This window comes from Tyto alba, unplaced genomic scaffold, assembly GCF_018691265.1.
Source record: "Tyto alba isolate M040663 unplaced genomic scaffold, T.alba_DEE_v4.0 Super-Scaffold_44, whole genome shotgun sequence".
NCBI classification, from domain to species: domain Eukaryota; kingdom Metazoa; phylum Chordata; class Aves; order Strigiformes; family Tytonidae; genus Tyto; species Tyto alba.
The window spans coordinates 3,063,188-3,087,257 of record NW_024881320.1 but is presented as its reverse complement, the minus strand read 5'-3'; the positions used below and the strand labels follow the sequence as shown (position 1 = coordinate 3,087,257).

Below are 24,070 nucleotides of genomic sequence, written 5' to 3'. Positions count from 1 at the left end.
ACCGGGGAAGGCCCCGGGAGCACGGACGGGGCTGTCCCGCCGGGGCCACACCAGAGCGGAATGAGCCCGGCAAACCCGAGCACACGGCTGGGAAACCAGCCGAACCGGCTGCTGTCACCGCGGCCCCGGCAGGCCGGCGGGGAAGCGCGGGCACGTGTGGCGGAGGCCAACAGTTCCCCGCCCGCCCCGGCTCCCGGGGCCTCGCCCCACCCAGCCCCGCATCGCCCCAACGCCGCTCCCCTCAGCCCCACAGCGGCTCCCTCAACGCCTCCGCCCCGCACCCGCCGAGGCGCCCAGGCGGGAAGCGGAGGCCCCGAGACGGGAGGCGGCCGGCGGTTCCCCCCTCGCCCTCAGACGGCGCCATGGCGAGCCCGGGAGCGCCGCCGCCGCCCTCCCCGCTCAGGGCCCCAACGGCGGCCTCACCGCTGCCGCCTTCAGCTCCGCGGCGCCGCCGCCTTCCCCGGCCGCAGCTCCCGCCGCCTCCTCCTCCTCCTCTGCAGCGGCGGCGGCGCCTCCCCGGCTCGCAGGGGGCGGGGCGGGCAGTCAACGTCTGCGCCCGGCCGGGCCCGTGGCACCGTGAGGCGGAGACTGCAGCAGCGGGAACCGCGCCTCCCCCCGCGCCCCTTCCCCGCGCTCTCCTTTCGCCCCCTTTTCCCTTTGTCTCCCCCGCCCCTTCCACCTCCCAGGCTTTGTCCGCCCTCCCCGCGAGGGGTGCCCGCCGCCGGTGGGCAGAGGGGGAAGGAGCGGTTCTCCTCGGTGTAACCCCCTCTGCCCTCCCGGCAGCCGGGGGACTCGGCTGGGGGTCCCTGCAGCGGGGAGGGGGCCCGAGCCCCGGTAGCGCTGCCCCCCCAGGGGAAAGCGCTGCGGCAGCAGAAGGGGGAGAAGAGACAGGGAGGTATGGGGCACATAGCTCTTAAGGGATGAATAACTTTACTCTCTGCTGCTTTTCTCCATTTTCCTTTTGTCCTAATGCTCAGAAATGTATCCTTTGCTTTCTCCAAAGTACTTAATATTTTAATTTTCATTGTGTTTGCCAAGCAACGCATTGAAACCTGGCTTTATCCTTCTTGCTAAAGTTCAAGCAGGTGGAGCAGGATCTCCAGCACCATCATCAACAATTTAATACCAATTTTCAAAGCTGAATCAAACAGCTCTGCTCCATTTCCTTACCTCTTATAAATAGGCAACAGAGCCCAGCCCGAGATGGCCCATAACTGCTGAATTCATCACAAAGCAAACCTCAGTTTGCAGTCTCACAGATCACTTCGTTTCTGCATGATGCCATTCAAACAAAAGGGTGATGAGAAAGCAGTTCCATTGCTGGAGACTGATTGCAATTTGTGTTTCATTTTGGCTTCATTCTTGGCATTAATCCAGCATGGTAAAGCACAAAATGATGTGACGCAGTCCCCCAAATAATAGGTTTCAACTAGATCAGCATTTAGCAATGTTTGTCAGAATTTCACTTCCTAAATGTTAAATAGAATCTCTTACCATGGCCATTAGCTGTTGAAACAGATACTCAAATCCATGTACAGACACCTTCCTTTCTCCCTGCAAAATCTGATGAAAAGTTTTGCTGAATAAGAACTTCAGGATTTAAATATTAGATTGTATTTAGAAGTGCAGAGCCAGCAAATGATTGCTTGAAACAAAAAACTGACCCTGCAGTCTCTAGTATGGAAATAATCCCCACCACAAAAATTGCAATTAGGGTAAAAACTAGAATGTCAGACTAATTTTACAGAACACTTGCCCAAGTATCTGTTGGCTTGAGAGCCACAGTTGTGAGCCTTTGTGCTTGATTCTGGTATTGTAAATTTGAGCTTTCTGTACTGAATTGATGATAATATAGAAGGTGTTTTCCTCTAAGTGTATCAGTTTCCATAATTTTCCTTCATTAATTTGATTTTTTACCTCACAGTTATTTCATTACCATGTAAGTAATTTCAAGCGTAGGCAGTTCAATGCACGATGTTAAAAGTTTTCATAAGCAATATTAGACTGATGTATCTAGTACAGACCACAGTCAGCTTGTTAGTGGTCGCAATAGCGAATAGAACTTATCTACACACAGCAGATAAGCAGGCACTTCTTTATTCCAATGCTGGGGAACACGGGGGGTAGCTCCACCAAAAAAATGTGTTCACCAACAGGTACAAAGCACAACATATTTATACACTTTTTCACCAGAGTCATGGTTACATAAGATCAACAAAATTCATAAAGTTTAGTTTGACCTTAATGATTGGCTTTCAGTTACCTCACCTTACCTATATTCCTATTCTACAGAAATCATAGGTCTTTACTGATTGATTTGAATAGAATGAGGGGAGGGTAATGATCAGCATATTCATGTTATTTCCTGGAAATCATCATCATATGCAAATGTCTCTAACACATGCGTGGTTATGTTGGACGGGGGTCCTCTGGTGGTCGTTGATAGTCTTCCTCACTATGTCCTCTGATTGAACTCCATCCTTGCACATGCTCAATTCATCTTTGGCCGATGCTCATTTCTTCTTTGGTTGATCTTCCAAACCAAACCCAGTATCTTCTGGTACCTATTGTTTTGACTCAAGATCCATAACCAGTACCCATTGTTTTAATTCAGAATCCATAACGATTCGTACAGTGTTCAAGGCACACACCATACTAGCTACCTATTCCTAAGGGCCTTAGTGTGCTTTATATTCTCATATCTGCTGTAACTCCATTTTAAAATCAAAACCATGTTCTAAACTAAAATCAAAATAATATTCTAGGATTCAAGCTATTTTGTTAAGGTAACTGCAACAAGCTGACTCTTGAAGATAGAAACTGAGTCACAGGTTTGTGCTGTTCTTGCAGAACTTGTAATAAAATGTAAGCAGTAAATAAGTAGTAAAATAAGACTAAATATAATTCAAATGTGTAAGTAGCTTTCTTTAGTCCTTGCAAGGCTAAAGCTAGAAGTGTCCCGTTACTAAAGCAAGAATTGAGAATGATGTTGCATAGATCAAAAGCTTCTATCCATAAAGTGAATGTGCCATTGGTTTTTCATATAATTTACTAGTGAACAGAATCATAGCTTCAGTATCAAAGTAAACAAACAAGAAAGTTAGTTATCCATCGTTCAACCAGTATCAAACCTTCATACCACAAAAAAGTAGCTTTAGAGCAACTGTAACTTAAGTTCATCCCAATTAGAAATGGTTGACTTAGCTTCCATGTACCAGTCTACACTTAGCTGGAGATACACACAGACCTTGATAACACTAACATCTAGTACGTTCACATCCAATTTGTAGCAATCATTATAAAAAAAGATGCTGGTGCTATAAATCATGGTACTGTAAAGGACTAAATAGGATTGAAAGCCAGAGTTTCTTTGATTTCAGTCTTAGTGGTTCTCTCTTCTGAACTACCTGATCAGATCAGTCAACACATAATATACAGATATTGCCCTAACTACAGAAACAGGAATTGCTGGATGCTTTAGGAAAATTCAGGATGCTGACATAACTACTGGCATCCTGGCCACAGGTATAAGGCCCGCTTTAGAATTAAAATGGTTTTCTTCAATAATGTGGGAACACCAGCTGAAATTGTTTCTGCCCTTTTTCAGACACGTGAAGGGTCCAAAATTATTGAAGCTTTCAGAATAGATAAAATGTTCTTTAAGAACTGCATTCAAGGATATAATGATTTAAGAGATACATTTTTATATTCAGTGGGACATATCCACAAGCATGAAGATTTTGAGTACTGGATTTTTTCATGTGAATGATCTTTTCAATATCCACATTTGGCAATTCCTATAAAGAACTGCTTCAGAAAAAAACAATTAATTGCCATTTTTTTTTTTTTAATCACAGAAGTGCTGCTTCAAAAATCCCAGCACAGAAACTTGCACTATTATTTTCTTTAGTTCCTTCTGGTTTTGCAAAAATACAACAGCATTCTTCCCTCTCTTTTTAACCTGAGTGGTACATGTTGCTCATCTATTTACATCTATACTGATACCAAAGAGATTCAGTGTCCTGAAGCCTCATGCTTATTATTACTGTTTTTGGCTTTAAATTTATGTCTCCAAAACTGGCAGCCTTTGACTGATAGGTTATGCTAGATGAAAAACTGCCCTTTTAGCCTTAGTTATCATGGATGCAACAGTTCCAAAAAAAAAAAAAAATACTGCAGATGTGGTAGTTACTTTCACAGCTTAGTAGATTGAAAGGCTGAAAGAAGTCTTTCCATTCTCTATGTACTTACTGGTTTCCTTCCCTAGGTCAGCCATATTACTCAGCAGCAGTACAAAAAAGCTCTGCAAGTCCATGCCCTTTGTTGGGTTGCTACACAAGATAAAATTGCATCCAATTTTACATTATTTGTTCTACCCAACACGGGTAAAACAACAGAGAACAGTATTTGAACAAACAGTACTTAAAGAATCCTTTCTGCATGACTGTTTAAACAAGGTACTTAACATTAATGTTCATCTTGATTATGAGTGCTTCATTTCACAGATAACTGAGAAACCATAGTCTATTAAAAAAGATGAGCTATGCAAATCATTCTACCACTTATGTAAATATCAACAAAAGCTGAATTCTCACCTGCAGAGAAGCTAAGCAGGTTTTTTTTGTTCCTACTGAGAGTGCTGACTTCTAAAGAAAGGGTAAATACATTTTTATTCAGTCACTGGATGACAGCTAAATATACATTGTAAAAAAATCTTATGTCAAATCTTTGTCGCTTATACTTAAAAGTTTAGGAAGAGTCCAATCATCACACATTAACTACCACGTTATTAAATCCATCCTGTTTGTAAGCTTCTCCAAGGATCAAGACCAATTCCTACTTCTGACTCATCCCTTCCCACCACCCAAAACCTAAGTATGACTCTACAATGTATTAGGAACAGCATCAATCTTCAGTGGCATTCACCTACCAGAGGCAATACAGCCATGTTACAAAATGAAGGTACTACAGAGTTCCATGGCAACTACCAATGCATTTGAAACACTTTAATTATATTTGAGCTTTTTCCTCCTCTTCGATTTTTTTTTTCCCCAGCTATCTTGCCTTAGAATTTGCAGTAAAAATAATTCTGAGCAGCTAACACATCTTTCAGATATCTTCTCGAGTCTCAGCTATTTCTCTTCTAATGACATTTTAAGGACTGTGAATTAGGTTATAAAACTGTAAGTTGGAAATTCAAATCTTTTTAAGAGACAACTAGCCACCTAACTGATACACTGAATATTTTGCACAGATTAGATATTTTTAGATGTGCGTAAGTATTTTTAAATACTTTTGCTGTTCCAAAAGCAAACATGAGTACTATGCCAACAGGATCTGTGGGAAAATTTGAGTGATGCCTGCTCACACTATACCCACCTCATTACAAATTTTATTACTCATTCATTTTAGTAGCATAATCTAGGTTATTATGCCACACCCATCACCATGGGAATATGACTTAAAAGTACCAAAAATATTTTGCTAATCAGCTTTTTCTCAGACCTAGTAGTGTGATCTGATTGCAGTTTCAATGTACAAGACATTTGAGTACACTTGACAGATTAAAAAAATTAAATAATTACAAGCATCTTCAATGCAGCAACAATATATAGCACTTGATAGACACAGTGAAGTATAGATAAATAGTATAGATAAATATCTAAGAGATCAAGACAAATTCACTCCTAACCATGACAGGAACAGCAGGGATAACTCCCCACTCCTAATTAACTCTATGTCTTACAGCAGAGGTAAATACAGCAGTTTTACTTACTGGTTCTGCTCGATCTTCTCAGTGTTATCCGTACTGACCACCACATCCATAGAAAGGACAATTTAAAAAATAACATTTAAAAGAACAATTTAAAATATACCTCTGAGTGCCCAGTATTTTGTACTATTACCCTTATTTCAAATTAATTACTAGAAGTTAAAACCAAAAATCATACAGTTCCTGCCATAGGCAGTCTGCTTTTCTGAGATCAAAACATATGCATTACAAAAATCTTAAGAAAAAAAAAAAATATTACAGGAACTTTTCTAAGTTTTCTTTACAATTTGAAAAGCAGAAGAGTAACAAATGGAAGTATTCTATTCCCAGCTCTGTTTTGCTTTATCAGGTAAGCAAAGAAATTTTTAGGCTAACAGAGGATAAGTTGTTGGAGTGTTTTTTGTTGTTTTTTTTGTTTGTTTGTTTGTTTGTTTTTTAATATATGGATTATGCAGATCATTACTGAAAAAGGGTTTTGATCTTGGAAGCCTCAGACTTGAAACTAAACATCTACAGATGTTTAAGATGGATAGAATAAGAAAAAAAAAGGAAGAAGAGTTCTCAGTGTACGGTATAGGTGGTCTAAATCTAATAGTTCATGCTCTAATTCGTAACAGGCTTCAGGGACAGCATCTAAATACCCTGCCCAGACAGCCCAAATCCCCAGCAGGCCTGGTAGCCCAGTGCTTTCCACTGGCTCCCCCCAAGCAGCTCCTGGCTCAGCATTTTTATAGTCCCATGCTAGCAGTCTACTGAAGTGCCTACTTTTGCCTATCAATAACCAACTCATCATACAGATTCTGACTGTATAGGAGAACATTCATGCCACCTATTTATCAACTATATTCATAACATTAGAAGAAAACGAGCACTGATATCCTATGATACTTGACTTACCCCAAAACACATATTCAAGACAGACAGGGATAACATCAAGACAAAAAAGGAGCAAATCTAAACATCTGCTAATCGTTTTGCAAAAGCAGCACAAAATGAAAAATAATTCTGAGCACACAGACAACTCCATATTCACAATAGCCTAGAGTCTTTCGTTATGTTAAGAAACAAGACTTAAATGGGAACAATCCCAGTTGTGGGAATTTTAATTCAAGCATGTATGCAAGTGTGACAGCATAGGACACATGCTTCCAATTGTAGCAGACTACAGGTGAAGGACAAGAACATCTGCTGACTTGAACGACCAGTCAGTCCAGTCACTCTGGACAAAAATTCCAGTGGATATAAAACATGGACCCAAACATAGTTCATTCCTGCCCCAAACCTCCCCCTCCCCCCCCCCATTAATATTTGCTTTAGATACCAGAAAATATCATCTTCCAAAAATTAAAAAGATCTGTATCTGTAAGTAGTTTGTGTGGAACAAATACAAGAGTGGCCAAAGTGATAAAAAATGCCAAACAATTTAAAATTCAAAGCCTTAAAAAATAAGGATTTAACGTATTTAAACTAGAATTTACCATTACTTTAAAAGCCCCATTGCTGAAATTACTTCGCTTTACCCTTACTCTAATACCTCCAGTGTAAATCTTGGAAGCAATAAAGTTAACAGCTACTTTAGTGATAAGTCTGGGAATTTGTAACATTGAAGACTTACCTATTCTGATCAATTATGTGGGAAGGATGATTTATTATTAATTTATTGTGAACATACAGAGCACTAAAGGGTACTAAGCATATGAAAATAATTTTCCTCTTGTGGTTTCTATAAGCAAGGCAGAATTACACAAGTACTCCTGTAAAGGTTAGGCTGCATGTCCTACTAAAGAAGCAGCATTTCATAAGCGCTATTAAAAAAAAAAAAATCTTCTAAGGTGTGGAGAGAGAACTGCATGTTTAAAATATGAGCACCTCAACACACCCAAAAGGTGTGTACACTTGAAATCATTACCTCATGCCCTGCATCACATTATCATCCACATGAGAATGATGTAGCACGCAGCACATAATGGCTTGTGTAAACTGTCATTAGTAGCTTCTAACTTCATGGGAGGAAGAGGCATGGAGAAAGCACAAGATCTCTATATGCTTTGCAATAGAGATTTCTTCGTAAAGCGTATACAAGCTGGAAGCAACATATTTCATTATTCATTCCTGTTACAGGAAATAATACTATTTCTCCCATAAATTATGGAGAAAAAAAAAAAAAAGGTCTTTCATTTTAGCACATACAATGAACATTTACCTTGACCACTGCTTTCCAAGTACAACCAGATAAACTGAACTGGTACAAACTGCAAAAAGTTTTTCCAGCCTCTCAGAAGACAAGCAGTTCATATATAAAGACACTTTGGTTTTCCCTTCCTGTAAAGTTTAAGAGAAAAAAAAACAAATAACTATAAACGCTTTAACTACAAAAAGCCTGGGCTTCTCTTAATCATTCAAATGCAGAGTGCACTAGTATCACATATTATAAGGAACTTTGAGAAATACGTACTATTTGCAAAGCTGAGAATTTTAGAGTAAGTTTAGTCTCGTAAGTTATATTATCAAAACCAGCTTTGAACATGTCCCCTTCACAAGTCTTTTCTTAGGTACTTAAAATACTTTGCTAGGAAAACTTTTTTCCTGCATTCATATAAGGACAAACAAATGCTTTACCAGCTCCAATGAATACTGTTAAATCAATCTAGTACTCCCTCTGTCGGCAACACAAATAATGTACATTCATTTCACCTACAGGTCCCTTTGAAGACAATTAACAGAAGGGGAAGAAAGTGTTAGAACAATTAATCAGCAGAATTATAAACACTTTTAAGCTTTAACAAGTAGGCCATTCTTCAGATTATGAAAACTAAGTGGTATGGCAAGGTTCTATTTAAGTAGTTAAAATAATTTTAACAGCTTCTTGATTACGAAAACCTTAACCCAATAGCTGTGACCCTTCCTAAAATATTTATCTTAATTAGAAAAACAAGCTGATTAAAATGAGGATTAATAAACTTCAGCAGCTAATTTTCAAAAATCAGCAGTTTGATGGGATAGGACTCAAATTAAAAAAAAAATCATTATATAAAAGCTCATTTATTAAACCTCTGTACACAACAATGAACATGTATGTACAGCAAGTTTACATGAACAATGATGTTACAAAAGATACAGTGGTAATTAAAACTGACCCACATAAATAATTTATAAAAATATTTGAAATGGTGAAGATAATGCTGGTAATCCCTGATTATTATCATCCAATTGCCAGGATTTTAATGTGGGAAATCTGAATGTTAGACCTTTTTAAAAACATTCTGAATATATTAAACTTATCTACAGGATAATTAGCAAAATGTATAAAGTATAGATTATCATACAAAGGACAGATATTTAAAAAAATCACCAATCCACCTGAAACTTAAGGACAATATAAATCCTTGCCAAAGTAATGAACAGCAAACCACTCTTTTTTTTTTTTTTTTTTTTTTTTTTTTTTTTTAAGAGTTTCATGTATTGGCAAGTCAATAGCTCTTAACAAATCAACAGTCATGTTATTCCTTAATGGAATGATGCAATTTGGGAAAATCCTCCTGTGTTTTCTGGCCACTTTGGTGGTCCTGGTCAATATGGAAGCCCTGCACGGACTTCAGTTCTAAGGAAGAATGCGGCAGAGCTGTATTTGTCAATATTTTCTCCTTCCCACAAAGGATGAAGAAAGTTATCCAAGTTTGTAAAACTGGAGGAGAGAGAAAGAAGCAGGGATTTGGACATAATGAAACAAAGAAAGAACAGTTAAAATGAAGTCTTTTTCTTTTGCTGGTTTCTTGGGGAATTTTTTAATACGCTTCTTATTCGTAGATAAACACCTGTTGATTCTGCCATATTTTCAAATTCAAATGGTGTTATGCCTGCAGCAAACTTGCTCATATCAGGAACAAGACTGGAGTTTTTTGCAGAAGATTCAATGCTTGTGACCACTTCATTACCACCTGCTTTTTCTCCATTGTTAACCTCACAGCTGGGAGCAGGCACAGTATTATCCAGCAAGCCTTCGGAATCTGTATGATCAGGATTTTCCCTTGAGTTAAGTAAGCTATCTCCTGGATTAGGACCAGTTACAGAATGTTCATTTTCTGGTATCTGTTCAATGATGTCAGAAAACCTAGTTTCCACTGTAATCACTTTATCAGATGATCTTACTTCTGCAACAAGATCTACTTCATTCCTAGATGGTGATGATGTAACAGAATTTCCAGTTAAAGGTGTATCAACAGGAATATCAGAGTCACTGTTTGTGCTTTCTGCCTGCTCTAGCGCTGCCCAGATTAATCGCTGCTGTTCCTCTAGCTCTTCCAAAGTCAGGGTATCCTCATCCATGATTGAGTCCACTATTTTTGGCTGAGGAGTATCACTGGAAGGATTCAATGGTGGAGTAGTCCTAGGAAGAGGAGGGCGGATGGGTATCGAAGGCTGAGGTGATGGAAGATTTAGTGGAGGTGTTCCTCGTGGTAAAGGCGGAGGAGTTGACATTGATGGACGTCCAGGTGGCAGCGGAGGTTGGAACTGAAAACTGTTATGAGTTTGAGCTCTTTGTGATGCTTCCAGATCTAGAAACAGATTAAAATACATCTATTAGAATCTGAAATCTGACTAGGACAAGATTCAAAGTGCCAACATGCTGATTAACTGGCAGACATGTCTTCTCATCCCTAGTTTTCAGCTAAGATAGAACAAAGTTTTTGAAGGTTTTAACATCCACTGAAACTACGTCGTGGGGGATTTTAACTCTGCTAGCCATTCAAAGGTGGGGGGGGGAAAGAAAGATAAAATACTCTTGAAAGTATTGAGAACTTTTTCCACACTAAGACACACTGAAGGATTTTCTCATAGGAAATCAAAAAGGAAAGCCAGAAGTTTCTCCAGAGATTCTAACATTTAAACAACACGAGGTCCTCCTATGAGTTGGACTAATTTTTACGTAGTTGTGAGCTTGTAATTTCCTACATTATTTCATCCAAATCTTTAAGGATTTTGAAGTCTTTATAACAGAAGTTTTTTTAGGATACACCTAAGGTAAACAGATCAGAATTTGTGACATAATATTCCAATTGCTCTGAGCACACTTGAAACCTCCTGCTTAGTACTGGAAGATAGGACAATCACAGCAACAGAGAAAGCTTGTTGCAGAGAGGTCCAAATGCAGCTACAGTGGGACACATTACCACCATAATGAATACTAACACACTGGTTTCTCTTTATGAATACTGACATTTCAAGTCAGAGCAAGTTATTTTGAAAATAAAAACTGAAGCTAGGAAAAAAAAATTGCTGAATAACCATACCAGAATCTAGGTCCATGTCAGCTGCTGGTACCTCTGAATTGTCTTCTTTTGGTCGTTTTGAATGATGAGATCTTGACTGAGATGCAGCCCTTTTATTGCTAGGCTTTGGACTTGGCTGAAGAGAAATCCAGGAGAACAAAAGAAATTAGTATTAAATTGTACAAGGTAACATTTCCAGCTATAAGAACATATTTGAAACAATTTCTTAAATATACAATAATTTGGTGACCCAGGGTGTAAACCAGACATTGAAGTTTGAGAGATTTAATGCAACTGAACAGAACTGTAATCTTGTTCAGATTTAAGTGGCAAAAGAAAAGACTGACTATTTCTAAAACAGGATTATGACCAAGTTTCCCCCTGGATACCTATACCTTATGAGACCATCACAATTTAAGCATTCCACATCCCTTCCTGGCAGGCTTAGAATTTACTGTTTAATTCCATATAGCATTACACTTTGGGACTGAGAATAGAGCATACATCTTCCATCCTTAACTGCAAGTACTCTGCAGCAGATAACACTAGTCTAGAGTCATATTAGAGAAGACCCGAGAACGATACAGGACAGAACTACCACGTGTTTTCTCAAGTCACTGTAGTAAGATTACTGTAAATCATGACCATGGCAAGTGAGCTTTTCACTTATTAGGAAAGTCTGGAACTAAGACCATTTCTAGGCTGTACAAATTTATAGCAACCTTTTTTCCCAACTGTTCATAAAATATTGCACAACTTGGATCTGGTTATATTAATTGAAATAACAGAATTTTTTCTAAACACAAAGCTCCTTTTTGTTAAAACAGATAAGCCAAGCATCAGTATTTCACACCTGGTAGTGTCAATAAGGAAATCTATCCCCTTGTGCAAAAAAAGATATAGAAAAAGAGATCATAATTGGCTACATTAACTACAAGACAACATTTCCCACCATCCCCCCCAAATAACAGTGGGATATATTCACCGCATGAAAATTAGAAAGGTAGTGAGCAAAAACATCCTTCTGTTGAGATGGCTGCATGGGGATGGAACCAAATATCTGCCATTCCTATAGCAAAAAAAAAAAAAAAAAACAAAAAACCCAAACCGTTGCATATGGTTGGCTAAAAACATGACAGTAAAACTTAAAGAGACAGAGATTAACAAACCAAGGTTAATTCAAGTTCTCATTAAAAGCCTTATTTATCAGAATAAATAGATTTTTAGTAGGAACTTCTGGCAAACCAAAGTACTCTCACCTGTGAACATAAGCAACTGATACAATGCACTATGACTGGGTAGTAGGAATATTAATTTTTCAAAAATCGATCACCTTTACAAAATGTCTTGTTAACTATTTCATAGCAACTACTCTTCAACATCTGCAACACAACTACAAACTTCCCCTTGAAATAACTCTTTGGATGAAAAAGGCTTACTTTGAAAAACTCAATTTTTAGTGAAAACGGAAAAAAACTTGAGGTCAGAACTTTGGTTAAGAATACTGAATGAAAACAGGCATCTGGAGGCCACTAAATGGGCAAATGTAAAGCTATGGAAGAAAATGTACAAATGCTTCTTTTTAAGGCACAGGCATTAACATCAGTGATGAAGTTCACTACTAACAGCAGGTTATAATGCTTTTGAAAATAAAAGTTCAGCAGCAGCAGCCACAGGAGACTCCTTGTGCGCGCTATGCTTAAGAGGGCACCCAATACGTGGCTCTTCTGATTGGACTTGTTTTATTCTAGCTGTTACAAAGCTTCTCAGAGGTTATGCAATGGTCTGATGTAGTTTTCTATGGTTGAAATTATATTTATAACAACACCCACAGTAATTTTCACACTCTAAGAACATTCAGAAAATTTAGATGTACAGAAGGAGCAGGCATTCATGTGTGAAGTTTTGTGTTTAAAAAGAAATAATAATAATAAAAAAATCAAACTATCCTTCTAGGCTCCTCTTGGTCTCATAATGGAAATAATCACCACAGAAGATATGTCATACCCTACCCACAGGAGCTGTGACAGGTATCAGATAGATGGATGTCATGTCAATGACCTCAACAGCCCTCAGCCCCAAACCAGGTGCTTAAAAATAAGAGCCTGTTGAAAGAAAATTGTCAGATGCAGAATACAAAAAACATCAAACTTGGCTAAAAGCAATTAACGTTACTCAGCATGTTGTTTAGAAGGCAGAATACAGCCACTTACATCAGGGATCCCACTTGGAGTGGATATGTTAAAGCCTGGATAGTTTATCAACTTAGAGACATCGTAAGTGATGCATTTGGGTTGGCGAGATCCTTCATCTTCTGATCCACCATCATCTGTAATGAAATGTAATTATTATTAATGCTGATTAAGAATATTACTGAAAAACAAAAAAATCACAGCATTTAAGAACAGGGTTTTGGGTTTTGGAATGTAAGTATTGATAGAAGGCTTTGTAATCCACAAAGGCAGTAATAGTGACCAAATCTACTGGACGCATGCATAAAGCTTCCCCAGAAACCTAGCTGGGTATTCATAATAATATTACTCTTCATGTACTATTATTAGCCTCAGAATTTGGCATCAGGACTGTTCTCTGAGATGCAGCATAAATGCTGGTCATTAGTAGAAAGCTGGTAAATTACTCAATCACCCGGGTTTCAAGAAACATTCTTTGCTTGATGGTGGTCGTCTTATTCTTATTATGTAAGTTACTGAACTTTAGAATGTATTATGGTTTCTTTCATAAAACATAAGAGAAGCTTATTAAAAAAAGGAAGAGGAAATCTGACAATAGGCTATCTGCGAGTCTTGCACAGTTTTGCAGGAGCTCCATGTTCTAATAGCAAGGGTTGATTAGAGTGAAATCACAGAGAGTCTTCATCTACACAATCCAACCATTACAGAAGTTGTCTCATTGTCACGTCACAGCTAGATGGGAGTATTTTTACATGACTTCAGAAAAGAAAACTTGATTTACAACTTTCTCACTCTTCCATGAGGAATGTGAAGGTTTACAAACTAGGTACTTAATTGTCTCCTGAATTGAGTGCAGCCAGTAAATAGCATGCATACTGAAAACTGCATTCCTGCAGCACATTCCTTACCTTTTCCATCATAAAGTGCAAGTCCCGAGTGCTCCATTTCAGCCTCCTTGAGCCAACCCGGAGGATAACCCAGCTGACGCATGCGATATATAAATGGAGGAAGACTCTTATCTGTGACACCAAGTGCATCTTGAAGTTCCCCACTAAGTTAAGAAAACAAATAGAAAACAAAATGTCCTCCAGTAAAATCCATAATTGAGTTTTGTCAAAAGGAAGATAGGAACATTGTTGAATTTTAAACTGTCAAAATAACTTAGGCAACATAGTTTGAGCTAAAACTGTCAATCCCAGATATGACAATTTTAAGTCAAAACCAGCTCTGATGTTAAAGATCACTTAATACTTTAATTTCTTGTATTCTTAAACATTTTATGAGAATTAAATCTACACTGAGACCAAGTTACTTGACATGTTACTTCCAATTCATGGCCTTAACTGTAGCTATCATAACAGGAAGGGTGGAACTTAACGCAACACTAAATTTACCAGTGATTTCTTTGGAGACTGCTACAGTCAGATTATGATTTTTAAAAGACATTTTGAATAGAGACAAAAAGAGAGGAAGGGACATCCAAAGCTCAAAATGTTCAGAATTTTGCATGCATTTTTAGTTTATTAGGATCATAATACATTTGCAATCTGAGTAGCCAGAATAACATTTATCTTCCTACATTAGGGAAAGCGCCATGGGAAAGCGTAGAACTATTAAACTAGAAATGAGTTTTCATTTGAAAAATATCTGTGCAATTTATTAAACAAAATGTTATTTAGCAAACAAATTCAAATACAATACATGGTTCAGAGTAGCAGATGGACTTAATAGAACACTGGAAAGTAACATCTGGCACTCCAAAGATAGAAAAGATATTCCAGAAAAGCAGTGCAACAGCTAATGGAAGGAAAAGAGATACCTAATTACTCCTGGTTTAAATTTCCCAAACCTCTCTTCTACTTCTTCCGCATGATAACGCTGCTGAAAATTCTGATTGCTCGCTTCACCACAAGCTTCCATAAATTCCTTTCTCTTCTCACTTATACGAGCTGCATTTCGTGGCTTAAAGATAATACAATTGAGAAGTTTAGATTTGGACAATTTACAATATATGCACTCCTTCACCCAACATAAAACTGGTATTCCTTGTCCTCAGCATGCTTAATCACTTATCACATGGCCATGCAATTGAAGTACAGTTGCCACGAAAACTACATAGCAAAAAACCAAGAGTATTTGCATTGGAACTAGTAGAGCTCTAAAACAGGAGGAAAGACCGTTGAAACTGCAAAATGTCCCTCCATAAACTGAAGGAGACATTCAAACCATTATGCTACAAAATTAATTTACATTCTGATTTAGTATCATTAATGAGTGTGAACAGTATAATCTAACCAACAGAAATGAGTAACCATTTGTACATCCTGACCCCAGTGCATCTAATTGTTTTGGGGTTTTTTTAAATGGTGCAGTTACACTGAAACATTTCTTGGAGAGCAGCAGTCTTTTGAATACTGATGTAGACTTTACCTTTGGACAGTCTTTCATTTGATGGTCTTCAGAACCACAATTGAAACAATGCGGTTTTGGCCTGCTTAAAAAATGCACAAGAAATTAAGCCTGAAAATAATTTTGCCATGTTAAATGCACTTAATTATTTTAAATCTTGTCAGATTTTTAGTTTTAGAAAGAAAAAAATGTATGCATTGCTTGCCAATTTCATATGCTGTCTTCTGCTTCTCTAAAATTGACTGCTTAATGTCAAGCTTCAAAATAGAGTAACAGAATATTGTTTATTTCACGGTCCTAAGGAGAACACAAGAAATTAGAAACACACAAGCACAGAATGGCAGGGGGAGGGATGGGGAAATGTCAGCTTGTGGAGAGTTTTAAAGAAAGAAAGAAAGAACTAAAAGTAAAGTGGAACAGTAGTACTTCCAGGCAGAAACAGTGCTTTTATATCCCATGTAATAGAGATCTATTCCTTTAAAAGAGAAGAGTCATTCAGGCTGCATCTCAGGAGATCTCTAATTCAGTCCCTTCATCAAAGCTGGGTCAGCTATGAGACTAGACCAGGTTACTCAGGGTTTTATGTAGTTGGGTCTTGAATATCTCTCAGGATGGAGACTGCATAGCTTCTCTGGGCAATGTGATCCAATAGTTTACTGTCCTAAAGGTGGAAAAGCTTTTCCTTATATTGTGCTGCAGACAGAAGAGTATTCACCAAAGGATTTCTTCTTCTGATTAAATACGTAAACATTTGCTTAGATAATGCCATTAAATGAAAATAAAACCTACACACTAAAGCTTATGCTATGTCCAGATGAAGGAAAGTGAAAATGTTAAAAAAATACTTTTAACTCTAGGGTACAGATAAGAAACTCCTCAATTTAATATGCCTGTAGTATATTAATACCTCTATTTCTATTTTCACACTTGTATCATGAGAGGTCTGATCCTTTTTACAATACTGAGACTCAGTTACCAGCAGAAGCAAGTAGGAGAGCATGACTACTTCTTTGTAAAGTCCTGGTCCACAGTTTGAACAAGTTATGGGTATTGTGAAATTGTGTACTGAAAACCTCGAATGGAACTGCAACTGGCTTCAAGTTTCATTTTCCTTGTAAATTTGTATCATGGCAGCAAACGTTTTCAACATTATAGGGGGGGGAAAAATCTCAATCTCTTACAAGATTTTAGAGAAAGGTTTATTTTCTTAACATTTGTTTTTACCAAATTGGGACGAGAACCAGAAGTGGAGACAAAAGGGTGACACAAGAATGAGTGCACAGGGTAACCCACACACACTTCAACCTCTTGAAGCCACTAACAAGATAAAGTGAAGTCCATCTTCTGCTTCATCTTTACATAGTATTCAGACAGAAACCTTCTGTGGTGATCCAATTATTTTATCACCATCCCATATCATGAGCACAACCCTTCAATACACTTTGCCATTCAGACAGTAGTATTTCTAATCAAACCAGAGTTTAACTTGGCATGCCTGTTTATCTTTGAAATTCCCACTAAAAGCTTGCCTGGTCTTCATGGCATCTGAAATCAGTGACTTTATATGCTATGAAGACCACACAAGCTGTCAGCTGGAAACTCCTTTCGTTTTACTTCTTACCTACCATAAAAGCTATATAATCTACTCTAAGATTAGTTTCTCTTAAAAGTCTATAAAATAAGTCAGACAGGAGTTGTTCTACAAAACAGTAAGAATGATGATAGTACACCAGTGCAAGGATGACAAAGCAATCACTAAAAAGGCAAGCAGCAGAAGAACTGAGCATAAACTTCAGAAAATCTTTACACACTGATTTTAGGCACTTCCTAAAAAAAAGTCAACAAACGAGAGATCAACTGACTGCAAAGCTCAGCACTGGTTTATTTAATTTAAACTCATTGCTCAAGTATGTTCGAGGGTTTAGTATACTGGGGAATAATCACAGTGTACATCTGAACTTTTCAGCTCAAAACTTTATATTTAAGAATAATACAAACCTTTTTGGTTTTACTTGTATTTCTTGTCCATCTAGGGAGAGAATCTGGCTGAAAACTTGCTGATATCTTTAGATTTCAATAAGGAACTGCTACTGGATGAAGCAAAGTTTCAATTTTGTTCAAAATACCAGTGAAAACCTAATAGGGCTTTGAATAGAATACTGACTCTTCTGGACTAAGTTACAGATGGGTCCTCGATATGAAGTCCACAGTATAAACTATAAAACTTTATCTACTATAAACTATTTGCTAAGATGGGCTTACACTGTTTCCTCCTACCCAATTTCTATCCAATAACCAATTCTGTTCTTTATCAGCACTTGCTAAAACTACAACCCTCTTGTTTATAGGCAGAAGTTGCAAGCTAGTAATTCTGGTATGCTTCACAGCAATCTTATTAATAACATATTTTGGTAGAGTTTCAAAAATATAACTCACTTCTCAAGTAGGTGGAGACAGGTCATATCATGCTACTTGTGTATGGACTTTTGGACTGGAATGTGTCAGCTGCTCTGCCCATATGTCTGAAAATGTATGAGAAGACGAGAGGGCTACAAGCGAATTAGCATGGTAAAGACTAACAGGTTCAGTAGAGTTCAGAAGCACAGCAGTTTCCAGAATCTACAAGATGATTTTAAGAAAAAGAGCGGATGCCAGATACTAGTTGAATTGATGTGTTAATTGAGTGCAGTACTTCAGCCAATTAGAAGCACGGTACCTGATATACCATTTCACTCAGATTCAAAGTGCTATTTTTGGCTTAATGTCATCTATGGGACATCTAAAGAAAGATGCAGTAAGTACATTTATAGAACAGTATCAAAGCTAAGCTGGCAGACATGGAAGTTTAGCCACACTTAACTTGGCATTTTAGGAGAAATTCCCCTGTTAGGCATCTACTTCCTTCATCGGAGGTTGGGAGTCAGTACAAATATCACTTGGAGAACAAGATTTGGAGAATAGCTACTATAACAGAGGCAGCTTTCAAAATGTAAAACTACAGCACAGTGCATACACACTCAAAGGCAGGCACAAGAAAACTCAAGTTAGCCAGCTTATAAATTTGGAATTTTCAGATACAAGTAATTTTTTTAACACTAGGAAATGACCTTTACTAGAAGCTTGATAACTAGATATTGCAGAAATGAACTGTGAAACTGGTTCTTGTCTTGACTCCTTCTGGAGCAGAAGCAATACTGGAAAACTGGGGAGATGACATTACTTGTGAAATTTCTTGTCCAATTTCTTTTTGTCATGGAAGACCACAATATTTAAAAATACTTTTTTCCAACATTTCCCTCAATCCCACTTTCAAATACTGGCTTTAATAAACAGTAAAGAACAAACTTTAAAATGGATGCACGTTAAAAGCATTCCATAATTAAATTTTAATAAAAGATTTTTCCCTCACTTGGAAAAAAACACCTTCCAACATATTTTGAGTTTGCCAAGCTCTTCTGTTCTCTCAGAGAGCAGATTTTATAGGGGGAGAAAGCTTATTGATATCTGGAACGAGCCGTCATTCCAAACCCAATTACACTCTGGCCCAGGAAATTCCTAAAGTCACAAGACATATTTATGGGGATAAGGCATTCACTCTTGTCAAGCCTTCTAAATATCAGCAAGCCAATCATATCAAAATACTTATATGTTTTGAATAAAAAAACCCATTAATGACTCATTAAAGCATTTTACCTATAACAACTGATAGACATATACAATCTACTGAACAGAATTTGAATTCAATATACCAACTGGCATGCTTTGGTTTTGACAAACAGAAAAAACCCTTGTTTTAGTAAACAGGATACTTAGGTATTTCCCATCCTTCTGTCAGTTGTGGATTCTCATTTAATATAGGTTGTCCCAGTTTATCAAGACAAAAATTGGTAAAATACAGAACACTTCCTACAACCTGTAGAAAAAAAGTCAGAAAATTGTCAGAAATATGTCAGTATTTAGGTCAGATTGGTAGCATTTCTATAAATTTACACTGCTTGAAATACTTGCAGGGTTTTTTTCCCCCGCTTTCTAAGAATTTACAAATAATACATGCCCACACCTGTACAAATAAGAATTTTTTCAACTAATGTAGCCAACACATGCTGAGCTTAACTGCTATTACACTGATAAATGAAATTTAACTAGATCTTATTTTAAATGGCAGTGTATATTGAATAAGTAGAATAAAGAGTCAGACCTACCATTGGAGAGTACATAGTCAAAAACTTACACTAAAAGCTTCTTTAATTTTTTTAACAGAATTCGAGCTTGCTGTTTTATAGTCCTCTTCCAAAAGAACACTGGAGGGCTGACATGAAAAGTAAAAATGCAAATAATTAACTTAAAATAACAGTAAATAGAAGAGCTCCTAAATTATTTAAGCATGTAAAAACATAGAATACAGCTTCTATTCTTTCATGAAACATTAGTTAAACAGTAGGATGGAGATGTCTGCATTAGTCATAATGCTTTCCACAGTCCAAAGTATGACACAGCTCATTCCTTGTGTTTTCTTTGCTGAGAAATATGCTGCATAACATCTTTATTCTTATTTCAAAAGCTAAGAGAAAGATAGAGAGAAATGTACCTTTTATTCAAAGTGATTGCTAAAAGGTGAATGATAAGTAAACCGCAAAATTCGAAGAGAAGACAGTGGAAATTTCCAGATTCTGTTGTTCATCTATGCTCTTTCATATACCCAAAGTTGGGCCAAATACTATCAGAAGAGGATATGTTGAATTTGTACTTTGCAGTCCATTTTTGATTATTTAAACCAACTTATTACTTTACTTTTAAACAAATTTCAATAGGAACAATTTTAAAGAAGCCTTTTCATGGGCAAAAAGGATATTTTCTTTGTCCCGGTCCTCTATTTTTCTAACAAATAGTTACATAACGTTAGTTTGATAGTTACTTAATTCACAATTAAACAGGAAAAAATATAATTCAGCTGTTTAGCAGTGCAGTATTTCAATATCGCCACTATAAAGATGCAAGAGAAGGGGCACCTAATAACAATCTGAGTTTTAAAGTACCTGTGGCTTAACATTGAAGTGCGTTTTTTCTTGTTCACCTCTCTTCTGCTCTTCATATTTCTGAACTAAATTAAAAACAAAATCTTCAATTTCTTGATGATACTGCCTGTAACAGAGTGAAGTAGTATACAGAGATGAAGACATGAGCAAGACTGAAACACATGCCAGATGTCATTTGTTTTTTAAGCATTCACCATTTACTAAAGAACTTAGAAAAGGGGCAGTCGAATTTCTTGTCCTCTTCCCAACCCCCACCAACAGGAATGCAATCTATTATTAGAGAGCACACTTACATTAACAGAGCAAAAAAATCAACTCAGAAGTGGGGAAAACTTAATTTATTATATTTACCCACAACACTCATGAAACTCTGAACTGCTGTTCAGACTCACTCCAAGCTCCTAGAAGTCACACTTCATTTCATAATAAAGATATTACTAATGAAAGCAACAGACCTCCTGTCATACTGCTCATTATCTGTTCTCTTCAAGCTTAACAAGTTTATGTTATTGAATAAAATATCCATCCATCCTTTGGGCAAACACTACCATATCCAATCAAACAAAACAAGTCCCATTTCCTGTCAGGATTGCTTTTTATTGGAAAGTACTTACTTAGAAATTACATTGTTCATGAATAGTATCTGTAACAGAGGTCCATCAAATTTGGAGTTGTCCACTGAAATTCCACTAGAAAAATATAACAGAGACACAGACAATGGTTGCTATGTTAGCTTTACTGTAAATATTCCCTATCCATTTCAACACAGCAAAGTCTCTGCAAGTCCACAAAGAGGAAGGTTTGGCCAATAAAAGTTCTGTTCTTTTAGTAAGTTCTTATTCACCAAAACAGAAATCATCCTCTTCCAAGTCAAGCAGGTTGCCTAGTGTGAGGTGGAAAGAAAACAAAACACCACCACACTATAAGTTTTCTTCTAACTGCAGTAAACTATTATATAATTTTACAAATAAGATGCCTTATTTATTCAACCATTCTCATGGCTGAACTTTACAAAAATCTGTTTTCCTAAAGGCCACCTAAGTTTCATAAACAGACAGATACACACAAATAAAGTTACAGCAATACAAACTAACTTCTTGATACTCAAGTCTAAAAGACTTTTCAAGAATGGTAATGACATTTTACAAGCCAAACATCTGAGCAGGGACAGGGTCATAGAAACAAGGTTTCCAAAAGATGTGGCAGACATTGTTACCTCAGGCAGCTATTATCATAGACAAACTTTATTTCAAACATATATAGGTGATACAAAGCAAATTTTAAGTCAGTGTTAACATACCTAGGACGGGTCAGGATATTCAGCTTCCTTTTAAGTTCCTGATGTGAATTTCTTGTTAAGGAACATTACTTTCTTCAGAAGACACAGACTCACACCTTATTTAATTAAAGGATCGAAACAAACAAGAAAACACCTAACAAGAATTCCACAGAGCAACAGATGTTTTTTTTTCAGAACTTTTTTTTCATTACAGAGAGGATTATTTACAAAGCCACCTGTTGCTGAAGATACACAACAAACAAAATGCAAAACAATCCCACCACCCCCCAGATTAAAGGGAGTACTAGCTGTGACAATCCAAATATTATCATTTTCATGCACTTGGGCTGAGTTGTCAGATTTATAGTATTTTATTTTAAAAATACCTACAATCATCACGAAAAAAAGTCAATAGTAAGACACACATACTTGTAGAGAGAAAATAAACTATAAAAAACAATTCAAATTCCACTCTGCTGCTGTACTGAATCCAAAAAATCCTTTAGGGAACCAGACACAATTTAACGGTTTAAAATTATTTCCTGCCACGTTAAAAATGGATTTGCAAAGTGATCATACAGCTCTTTCTTTTCCCTAGAAAGGCAAAAAGGAGTCTAGAGTCAGCTGTTTTTAAGTCATCCCTGCACTTAAGAACCCCACTACCCTCTTTGCCAACTGAAGAGAAGCTGGCACGGACCTGGCCGTTTTGAGGATCAAAAGTTTTCAGAGAAAACTTCCTCTTAGGCAACGGAAGCAGAAGCCAGGACAAAACAGCCACCGCAGTGAGACGCGGGTTTGCCGCGGCCCGAAGCGGGGAGCAGCCAGAGGGAGGCTGCCCCCCCCCCTCCGCCAAGCTCAATCCTCATCGTCCTTCTGGACGCGCCAGGGCTCCGGCTGCCAGGCAGCCACCGCCAGGGCCTTCCTCCCTACAAAGGCCCAGGGCCCAACCTCACGGAGATCCCCGGGAAGCGGGAAAAGCCAGAGCCCCTCAGGCCGGAGGCGGCCGGCAGCCCCCGGTGGGCAGGCGGCGAGCCTGGCCCGGAAGGGAACCGGCAGCAGGCGCGGCGCCCCCCGTTCCCCCCTCCCCGGAGCAGGCCCTGCCTCTCCCGTCAGGATATTCTCCGCCTGCAGCCGCCGCACCGTCTCCTCACGGTCCCGCAGCCGCGCGTATAGCTCCTCCAGGGCTTTCCCGGGTCTCTCCTCCTCCTCGCTGAGGCGAGGCGGTGGCGGCGGCCCCTCCTCTCCCTCGAGCTGCTCGAAGAGCTCGCGGTCCCCGAAATCCACCTCAGCCGCCATCTTAAGCTGCAGCAGGAAGGGAGGGGCTTGGGGGGGAGGGGCAAGCTGCCGGGGGGTCAAAGGGCAGAAGGAGCCGCCGCTTGCGGCGGGAAGCGCCGGGCGAGGGGGGGCGGCCTTGCCCCAGCGCGGAGCCGGAGGATCACAACTCCCAGCATGCACGGGGCGGTGCCCGGCCCCGCGCGCTGGGCGTACCGGGGGATGGAGGCTGCGCGCCACCGCGCGCGGCCCCGCGGGAGCTGTAGTTTTGGGGAGAAGCGGCCCCAAAATGGGGGGCGACGCCTCCCCCTCAGGGACCAGCTGGGGCAGGGTTCTTCCCCCCCCCCCCCCCTTCTTCCTCGGGGTGAGGGGCGCAGGGGAAAAAAAAAAAAAAAAGGGCATCTGCACAGCATCCTGCCCCGTGCAGCGAGTGTGCTCATGTACCAGTGTTCCTGGACACCCGCTTAGATAAGCCCCTACAAAAAGTTGAACACACTTTCCAGTACTTTTAAGCACCAAAATATTAGTGAGGGGCTCCAACATCCTACCTTTCTCACTAATGGTTTGGTTAACCCTTTTTCATTACTAAAATTTGCAAGAATCAAACTCATCAAAAAACAAACACCCCCCCCTCCCCCAAAACAACAACATTAAAAAAAATGGAAAAAAGAAAAAAAGAAAATGAGTTCACCACTCATTACCATGAGTTGTGCTCCATACTGCTCATCTCCTTACTCTAGGAAAATCCTACTTCAAATAAGCAAAGCAAAACTATTTCTGAGTTCTCAGCTCTTCCTGACATCTCCTCACTAGCTTCCTCAGTTTGGCCCAAAATACAA

General features: G+C 38.7%; 1 protein-coding gene across 5 annotated transcripts; it reads right to left on the bottom strand.

Moving 5' to 3' along the window:
- Positions 1–8,799: 8,799 nt before the first annotated feature.
- Positions 8,800–23,406, bottom strand: ZCCHC8 (zinc finger CCHC-type containing 8). Of its 5 annotated transcripts, none has more exons than XM_033008305.2 (14): positions 23,078–23,406; positions 21,981–22,023; positions 21,295–21,369; positions 20,681–20,786; positions 19,876–19,953; positions 19,454–19,557; positions 17,643–17,708; positions 15,666–15,729; positions 15,055–15,197; positions 14,144–14,286; positions 13,257–13,372; positions 12,029–12,112; positions 11,065–11,179; positions 8,800–10,329 (listed from the first exon to the last, which is right to left on the bottom strand). In XM_033008305.2, the coding sequence occupies exons 1-14, from the start codon at positions 23,253–23,255 to the stop codon at positions 9,515–9,517; spliced, it is 2,130 nt and encodes a 709-aa protein (XP_032864196.2). In that variant the 5' UTR covers positions 23,256–23,406; the 3' UTR covers positions 8,800–9,514. The 5 variants fall into 5 exon arrangements, with proteins under 5 accessions (XP_032864196.2, XP_032864197.2, XP_042661232.1 ...); XM_033008306.2 differs by having other exon boundaries at positions 15,666–15,726; positions 23,078–23,404; XM_042805298.1 differs by lacking the exons at positions 21,295–21,369; positions 21,981–22,023; positions 23,078–23,406 and having other exon boundaries at positions 19,847–19,953; positions 20,681–20,726.
- Between the last annotated feature and the right edge of the window lie 664 nt (positions 23,407–24,070).

Coding starts and splice junctions, on each gene's coding strand:
- ZCCHC8 (XM_033008305.2), bottom strand. CDS start 23,255: ATGGCGGCTGAGGTGGATTTCGGGGACCGCGAGCTCTTCGAGCAGCTC. Junction 19,558..19,875: donor AAATTAAAGAAGCTTTTAGT/GTAAGTTTTTGA, acceptor TTTTTTCTACAG/GTTGTAGGAAGTGTTCTGTA. Junction 14,287..15,054: donor TTTAAACCAGGAGTAATTAG/GTATCTCTTTTC, acceptor TTCTTAACTTAG/TGGGGAACTTCAAGATGCAC.